Source organism: Panthera uncia, assembly GCF_023721935.1.
Source record: "Panthera uncia isolate 11264 chromosome C1 unlocalized genomic scaffold, Puncia_PCG_1.0 HiC_scaffold_4, whole genome shotgun sequence".
In the NCBI taxonomy this organism is placed as follows: domain Eukaryota; kingdom Metazoa; phylum Chordata; class Mammalia; order Carnivora; family Felidae; genus Panthera; species Panthera uncia.
The window spans coordinates 54,236,302-54,245,752 of NW_026057585.1; the positions used below are offsets into that span (position 1 = coordinate 54,236,302).

Consider the following 9,451-nt stretch of genomic DNA (forward strand, 5'->3'; position numbering starts at 1 on the left):
CCCATGAGACTCTGTGCTGACAGTGTGAAACCTCCTTGGGATCCTCTGTCTCTCTTCTCTCTCTGCCCCTTCCTTACTCACTCTCTGTCAAAAATAAATAAAACATTAAGAAAAAAAGTTGGGACACTGGGGTGTCTTAGTCTGTTAGGCATCCGACTTCAGCTCTAGTCATGATCTCATGGTTCGTGGGTTCGAGCCCTGCATCGGGCTCTGTGCTGACAGCTCAGAGCCCAGAATCTGCTTTGGATTCTGTGTCTCCCTCCCTCTCTGCCCCTCCCCTACTCGTTTTCTCTCGTTCTCTCTCTCTCTCTCTCTCTCTCTCAAAAATAAATAAACATTAAAGTTTTTTAAAAAAATTATTGAGGTGGTATGGGGCACCTGGTGGCTCAGTTGGTTAAGCATCCAACTCTTGATTTCGGCTCAGGTCATAATCTCACAGTTCATGGGATCAAGCTCTATGCTGACATCGGGCTCCATGATGACAGCACACATCCTGCTTGGGATTCTCCCTCCCTCTCTCTCTGCCTTTTCTTGCTCTTGCACACATACATGCACACTTAATAATTTTTAAGTGTACATACAGTTCAGTGGTTTTAAATACATTCACAATTTCACAATGTTGTGCTAATAAAATTACCACCATTTATCTCCAGAACTCTTCATCTCTAAATAAATAAATAAATAAATAAATATAAAAAAATTATTAAGAAGGTAAATTCTGTTATTATTTTACCACAATAAAAAAGAAGCAAAAAACAAAAAAAAAATATGCCAAAAGTAGATTGATCTGGAAATAAAACAATGGAAACTGTTACACAATAAAGGAATACAAAGATTTTTAAATGGGTTACAAATTTAGCACTTACCTTCATATTTAAAATGGTAACATTTTCCAAGCAACAATACAGGGGAATTTCTACTAAAATATGTCTTTGTTTTCAATACCCAACCTAAACAAGAAAAGAGAAAAACAGTTTTGCAATTAAAGGATTTTAGGCTAAAAGTGTAGCATTTTATTTTATTTTATTTCAAATCATCAATTCTAAACTATGAACATGCAGTTTTTTGCAAGAATAGCAAAATATATGGACAAAGAACTGAAAATACAGGTCATTTATGCTACCTTCAAATACAGTTAAGTATTTTAAACACATTCCATCATGTAAAGAACGTGAGAAAGAAAAGAACTTAATTTTAATTTATTTTCAAACAGGTCACAATGTTCTTTTTTTCCCCACAATGATCTTATGGTATAAAACTTAAAAGGTACAAATTCTGGAGACACCTCAGTGGCTTAGTTGGTTGAGTGTCCAACTCTTGACTTTGGCTCAGGTCGTGATCTCAGGGCTGTGGGATCAAGCCCCACATCAGGCTCCACACTGAGTGTGGAGCCTGCCTGGGACTCTCTCTTTCTCCCTCTGCCCCCTCCCCTGTGCGCACTCTCTCTTTTCTCTCAAGTAAAAATTAAAAATTACAAATAAAATAAAATAAAATAACAGTATAGGAGTGCCTTAGGAGGCTTAGTCAGTTGAGCATCTGACTTCAGCTCAGGTCATGATCTTGCAGTTCATGAGTTCGAGGCTGCTTAGGGCTCACTGCTGTCAGTGCAGAGCCTACTTGGGATCCTCTTTCCCCCTCTCTCTCTCTGCCCCTCCTCACTTGTGCACACATGCACTCTCTCTCCCAAAAATAAATAAACATTTTTTAAAAAACAAAAGTTACTTTTAAAAATAACAGTACAAATTCTACTCCAGTTTCTCTGACATTAACTTTTTTCTCCCACATGCAACAAATGTTACCAATTTCTTGTCTTTCCTTCCATTTTAGATAATTAAAATATTTAAAGTAATTGAGTATTCCAATGAGGTAATTTAGGGAAAAGGTAAGACAGTCCACTACTGCTTGTGATAAATGTGAATCCCTGAAGTTTCCTAGGTAAATGTATAACCCCATCATTTCAGCCACCTGAGGATGTCTGAAAATAGTGAATAGAGCTTTCAGAGATCCTCATTTCCATTTCCACCTCCAAATCCCCAATTCCCAACTACAGTTGCAAATTCTTTAAGTTTTATTCCTGCGAAACTGTAGCATCTATCCTCTTGGTTTTTTATGATGCCATTAATAGTTCTTAATTTCCTGAGAAAAACACTTGCCCATTATATTCCTGAGTATTCCTAAGTATATGAAATTCCTGACTGCTAAGGATAGACTTAAAAGCAGCTCCTAACATGCAAGAGCATATAAACAGAAAGAATCTGAAATTGGGAGCCAACAGACTTAGGTCTACTCTTAAGTAGACTATCTGCCATTTATATTGAAAAGTTTTTAGAAAATGTAAAATAAGTGACTTTTTACAAAAGTGCTCCCCAAAGTACTTTAATACAAATGAATACAAAAAAGAAATAGAAATATGTATTCATAATAAAGATGATGCAAGTATTTGAATTTGCTAGAGAAAAGGAAGAATGGCAAATAAATATATGAATCGGGTTTTCCTTTACTTGGATTGCTGCAGTACTCTCCAAAACGGTTTCTGTGTCATCAGTTTTTCCTCATTCTAGCATATGCCACATGTCACTGCCAAATTAATCTCCCTGTGGCTCAGCTTTGAATAGGTAACTCTTCTGCTCAAAAACCATCCTCAGTGACTCACTACTTAACAGATTTATTATGAACTTCTCAGTGATACTACAGACATTCCAAAATATGATACAAATTACGTTTACAGTCATCTTTTCCACTACTTTTCACCTATACTCAAAGTGGGCTTTGCTGTTTGGCTCATACTATCCCATGACAAAAATATCCTCCCCAATATGAGCCTATCTACTTCTTACAGCTCGTGTGTGTGTGTGTGTGTGTGTGTGTGTGTGTGTGTGTCTGCAGAGCGAGTGAGTGTCAGCCAGGGAGGAGCAGAGGGAGGAAGGGAAGAGAATCTTAAGCAGGCTCCACACCCTCCTGTGTGCACTTCTAAGCCAGTTTTTCTTTTTCCCACCTGGCTCTGATGCTCTTCTCTGAACTCCAGTGGGAAAATGGTATTTACTGATCCTATTCTATACCAGGAACTAGGCTAGGCACCTTACAAACAAACATTATCTCTTAGAATTGTTAGTACTGTACGAAAATGATTCTAACCCCCAAATAGTAATAACTCCCTCCCCCTCTAAAGGCAGTATTTCTAAAGCAAATTCTAAGAACTTCACAAAAACAACTTCAAATAAAAGGAAACAATCTTCAAGGAGGAACTTCTCTTTCTCCCTATGCTCTAGCCTCTGCCTACCCCGTCTTACCATTCACCAATCCTTCCTCAAGAAAAGAGAAGTTGTGAGTCTGATTCTTAAGAGCCTGGGGCATTGCAAGGATCCACATTTTACTTGAGCACAGATATACAGTGCTTTAAAGCTCAACCATCACTCATATGGTGCATACTCTCTCACTCTTACACTTCCTGTGCAAATCCTGGCAGGACCTAACCCTCATAATAGACTGACTTATTTTAATACTCCATGATGCTAGGTACATAAGAAGGCTCAGGACTTCTCATAAGGCCCAGCCATTTTCCTCTCTTTTTCCACAGGCATGTCAAAGCTGAATTAGGCCAGTATGCCAAATGACTAGTCTATAGAATATTCTTTTTTTCTTTTAATTATTTTGTTTTAGTTGACCAGTTTTCATTTTATCTTTATAAAAGTATTGTAAGAAACACAACTACCTCTACCCTAGCTTGTTGATGCTGCACCAGGATACCATGGCACACACAGACAAAAAATGAAGGATATAAAATCCATAGAGACATGGGATAACAGAGCCTGGAGTATAGGAAGGAGCCATGAATAAAATTATATTAATAAGTTCTTCTTATACATATTGAAAAATATATATTCACCAGAATTCTTCATACTGAAGAATATATTCTTATTTTGTATCTTAATCTCCCCTACTGTTTAGCTTTAAGTCTCAGTTTATAGCAGAGGGAGGTGGGACAGAGACAAATGTCATTATGATTCAAATGAAAACTAAATAAAACTAAGTAAGTTAAGAAAAGTAAGTAAATTTGGCAAGCAAGCCATTAAATAAATTGAAACGGGGCAGTGACTGTCTGTGAGGGGTGAGCATTGACCAGAAGGAAGCTTGAAGAAACTTTTTGTGCTGAAGGAAATTTTTTTTTCTTTTAATATAATTTATTGTCAAGTTAGCTAACATACAGTGTATACAGTGTGCTCTTGGTTTCGGGGGTAGATTCCCATGATTCATCACTTAAATACAACACCCAGTGCTCATCATAACAAGTGCCCTCCTTAATGCCCATCACCCATTTAGCCCAACCCTCCACCCACCTCCCCTCCAGCAACCTTCAGTTTGTTCTGTATATTTAAGAGTCTCTTATGGTTTGCCTCCCTCTCTGTTTTTATCTTATGAAACAACTTTTTTCTTATATCACACAGTTCTGTGGATTGACTGGGCTCAACTGAGCAGTTCTCCTGCTAAGTCTAACGTAGTGGAAATCAGATGGAGAGGCTCAACTGAGACACTGAATTGGCTGATGCTTTCTCTCTTAGATCATCTCAGGGCCTTTCTTCATCATGTGGTCTCTCCATGTGATTTTCTCCAGCAGAGTACCTAAAGTGGTGACATAACAGTTCAGAGCTCCAAATCAGAGCAAGCAGAAGTTGCCTCTTAATGGCCAGTCCTAGAATTGACACAGCCTCATTTCCTCTCATTCTATTGGTTAATATGGGCACAGGCCAGCCCAGATTCAATGAAAAAAGAGACAACACAAGATATGATTAAACATCCTTACTAAGGACGATCTTTGGAGAATAGCAATCATAAACAGAATGTTACAAAAAACCTGTAGTCCATTAAGTCAGCTACCTGAAAACCACAAAGCTTTAAAAGATCCAAACAAGCCAAAACATGTAGAAATAACAGATGATAATTATTTTCGGGAGGATCTGAAACACCCAGAAGGATGGTTTACTTTTAACCATTTTTAAAAAGGAAGTCAAGTTTACACACCTCATGAAGTCAGGTAAATAAAAGGAGAGAGGGGAGAAGAAAGCAAAATTAAGCAGTTTTCCAAGAAAGTAAGGTCCAGAGTCTTTTAAATCTTAAGTGCTATGCCATTTCTAGTTCCATCTTCATCATTTCATAATATTGACATTGAAAAAAATAATCCTAAATTATGTTTACTATATTCAGAGAAGAGCAAGACTGAGGAACAGGGAGGCTGGATTTGAATACCACCAGTTTCATGACTTATTACCTAGATATGTGACCACAAATATGTTAATCTCAGTTTTCTAATTAAAAAAAAAAATCTCAGGAAGATATCCATCTCAGAAAGATATGAGATTTATATAAGGTACATAAATCATCTACAAAATGCTAGGGAACCTGGGTGGCTCAATCTGTTAAACCTCTGACTTCAGCTCAGGTCATGATCTTGCAGTTCATGGGTTCAAGCCCCGTGTTGGGCTCTGTGCTGACAGTTGAGCCTGGAGCCTGCTTCAGATTCTGTCTCCCTCTTTCTGCCCCTCCCCCACTCATGGTCTGTCTCTCTCAAAAATAAATAAACATTTAAAAAAAACTTTTTTTAAATGCTAGTAAATGCTCAATCAATCTTAGTCCTTCCTGCACCACCCATACTACACAAACTCTAAGCAAGGAAAATACAGAAAACATTTTAGAGAGATTTTCAACCAATAAAATCAAACAAAAATACTAGTCCATAACTTGAAGCTATCTAGAACACTTAGTCACCTTAAACCATCTGTTCTTCAGAGATTAGAAATTACCATAATTTTATGGTAGCCACTTAAGTATCGAGATAAGGAAAACAACACATGTAAATAATAGTTTAACAATTCCTAGGATACTGATAAACTGGGTTATTCTAGGAGCACCTAGGTCTTAAGCTTAAGACTGGCTCAGGTCATGAGCTCATGATTCTTGAAGTCAAGCCCCACATCAGGCTCTACACTGACAGCACTCAGAGCTTGCTTCGGATTCTCTGCCTCCTTCCTCTGCCACTCCCCTGCTCACACACTCTCTCTCTCTCTCTGTCTCTCTCAAAAATAAATAAATAAACATTTAAAAATAAAAGTGATTTGTATTTAAAAAATAGTAAAATAAAAATGGGTTATCTAGTGCCTGTATGACAATTTTCAACTTACAAATGAAATCTTCATCACATAACCTATTCACCAAATTAAATGGCTTAAAAAGAACATAAGCCTCTATTTGCAGATGACATGATCTTTACATACAGAAAATCCAAAGGAATCCCAAAAAAAAACTATTAGAGCTAATAAAGTAGAACATCAAGCTTACAAGACACAAGATAAAATTACAAAAAGCAACTGTATTTCTATATACTGGCAACAAATAAAGAAAGAAAACAATTCACTTTAAAATAGCATCAAAAAGAATAAAATACTTAGGAATAACTTTAACAAAAAAGGAAGTAAATACTTTCCTAAATACTTAGGAAAAACTTTAACAAGCTTTACAAGTAGAAAACGATAAAACATGATTGAAACAAAAAATTACAAACCTAAATATAAAGGAACATATCCCATGTCTAAGGAAACATATCCCATGTCCATGGATTAGAAGATTTAATATGGCAATACTGTACAAGTGATCTACAGATTCACTAAAATCTCTATCAAAATCCCAACTGGATTTCATGCAGAAATTGTTAAGATGATCAAAAATTCATCCAAAATAGCCAAAATAATCTTGGAAAGAACAGAGTTGAAGGAATCACACTTTCCAATTTTGTAATTTTACAAAAAGCTAAAGTAATTAAGAGAGTGTTGCACTGGCACACGGATGGATGTGTACATACATGGAACTGAACTGGAAGTCCATAAATAAACCTTTACATCTGTGGTCAACTGATTTTTTTTTTAACATTTACTTATTTTTGAGACAGAGAGAGACAGAGCATGAACAGGGGAGGGGCAGAGAGAAGGAGACACAGAATCTGAAACAGGATCCAGGCTCTGAGCTGTCAGCACAGAGCCCAACGCGGGGCTCAAACTCACAGACCGCGAGATCATGACCTGAGCCGAAGTCGGCCGCTTAACCGACTGAGCCACGCAGGCACCCCTGTGGTCAACTGATTTACACAAGGGAATCAAGACCATTCAATGGAGAAAGAATAGTCTTTTCAAAAAATAAATAGTTGCAAATAGCAAAACTTCATGAAGTTGGACTTCTACGTCACATCACATGCAAAAATTAACTCAAAATGGATCAAAGACCTAAATATAAGAGCTAAATTAATAAAATTCTTGGGGTTCCTGGGTGGCTCAGTCAGGTAAGCGTCTGACTCTTGATTGTGGCTCAGGTAATGATCCCAGGATCCCTCATCAGGCTCCACACTTACTGTGGAGCTTAAGATTCTCTCTCTCTCCCTCTGCCCCTCTCCCCAACTCATGCTCGCTTTCTCTCTCTCCCTAAAAAAAGGGTTTTTTTAATTAAAAAAATAAAACTCTTACGAAAACACAGGTATAAATCTTCATGATTCTGATTTACACAACAGTTTCTCTAATTTGATATCAAAAGCACAAACAACCAAAGAAAAAATAAATAAACTGGATTTCATCAAAATTTGAAGGTTTTGTGCTGTAGTGGACACTATCAAGAAAGTAAAAAGACAACATCAAAATGGGAGAAAGTATTTGTAAATCATATATTTGCTAAGGGATTTCTATCTAGAACATATAAAGAACTCATACAACTCAAAAATAAAAAGACAAATAACACAATTAAAAAATACACAAAAGGATTTAAATAGATATTTCTCCAAAGAATATATGCAAATACTAAGTATATGGAAGGTTGCTTAATATCATTATTCATCAAGGAAATGCAAATCAAACTCACTGAGATACTTCGTACCCACTGGAATGGCTCCAATAAAAAAAGATGGACAATTAAAAGTGCTGTTGACGATGTGGAGAAATTCAAACCCTCAAACATTGCTGATAGGAATGTAAAATGGTACAGCCACCTTAGAAAACAGCTTGGTACTTTTTCAAAAAGTTAAAATTAGAGTTAATGTATTATCCAGCAATTCTACTCTTAGGTATATATCCAAGAGAACTGAATACATATGTTCACACAAAAACTTTTACACAATGTTCATAGCAGCAATATTCATATTAGCCAAAAATTCAAAAACAACCCAAATGTCCATCAAATAATAAATGGGTAAAGAAAATGTAGTATGGCCATACAATTAAATATTATTCAGTCATATAAAGGAATGAAGTACTGATACATACATGCTACAATATGGATGAATTTTGAAAACATTATGCTAAGCGAAAGGAGTCAGACAGAAAAGGCCACAAGTTGCATAATGCCATTTATATGAAATGTCCAGAACAGTCAAATCCATAGAGACAGTAAATAGACTGGTGATTGCCAGGGGCTAGAGAAGAGGTGGGGAGGAACAGGGAGTAGATGCTAATGGGTACTGGGTTGCATTTTGGGGTGATAAAGGTGTTCTGGGATTAGCTAGTGATGATGTACAATCTTATAAATATACTAAAAACCACTGAATCATAAAAGGATGATTTTTTTAGTATATCTCAATTTTTAAAAAATCAGTGCTCATAGTTTTCAAAATGCAATGTCTTATTATCAAGTTGTAACTGTCTAACATGGCCTTTAGCTGGCCATGCTTTCCAGTGAGCAGGAGCCAACTGTCCATTGTGTTTTACCTGAATTTGCATTATTTTTTTAATTTTATTTTTGTGGTTTTTTTAATTTTCTTTTTTTAAATTTACATCCAAGTTAGTTAGCATATAGTGCAACAATGATTTCAGGAGTAGATTCCTTAGTGTCCCTTACCCATTTAGCCCATTCCCCTCCCCCCCCACAACCCCTCCAGTAACCCTCAGTTTGTTCTCCATATTTATGAGTCTCTTATGTTTTGTACTCCTCCCTGTTTTTATATTATTTTTGTTTCCCTTCCCTCATGTTCATCTGTTTTGTCTCTTAAAGTCCTCATATGAGTGAAGTCATATGCTATTTGTCTTTCTCTGACTGACTAATTTCACTTAGCATAATACCTTCCAGTTCCATCCACATAGTTGCAAATAGCAAGATTTCATTCTTTTTGATTGCCGAGTAATACTCCATTGTATATAAATACCATATCTTCTTTATCCATTCATCCATCGATGGACATCTGGGCTCTTTCCATACTTTGGCTATTGTTGATAGTGCTGCTATAAACATTGGGGTGCATGTGTCCCTTTGAAATAGCACACCTAGGGGCGCCTGGGTGGCGCAGTCGGTTGAGCGTCCGACTTCAGCCAGGTCACGATCTCGCGGTCCGTGAGTTCGAGCCCCGCGTCAGGCTCTGGACTGATGGCTCGGAGCCTGGAGCCTGTTTCCGATTCTGTGTCTCCCTCTCTCTCTGCCCCTCCCC

The 9,451-nt window shown here is 37.0% G+C and overlaps 1 protein-coding gene across 3 annotated transcripts in view; it reads right to left on the reverse strand.

Annotated features, from left to right (window-relative positions):
* Positions 1-9,451, reverse strand: part of ATG4C (autophagy related 4C cysteine peptidase) — a 157,650-nt gene that overhangs the window by 115,298 nt on the left and 32,901 nt on the right. For all 3 annotated transcript variants that reach the window (XM_049617061.1, XM_049617059.1, XM_049617058.1), the window contains one exon: positions 867-950. In XM_049617061.1, the coding sequence (XP_049473018.1) occupies positions 867-950 (84 nt within the window). The remainder of the gene's footprint in view (positions 1-866; positions 951-9,451) is intronic.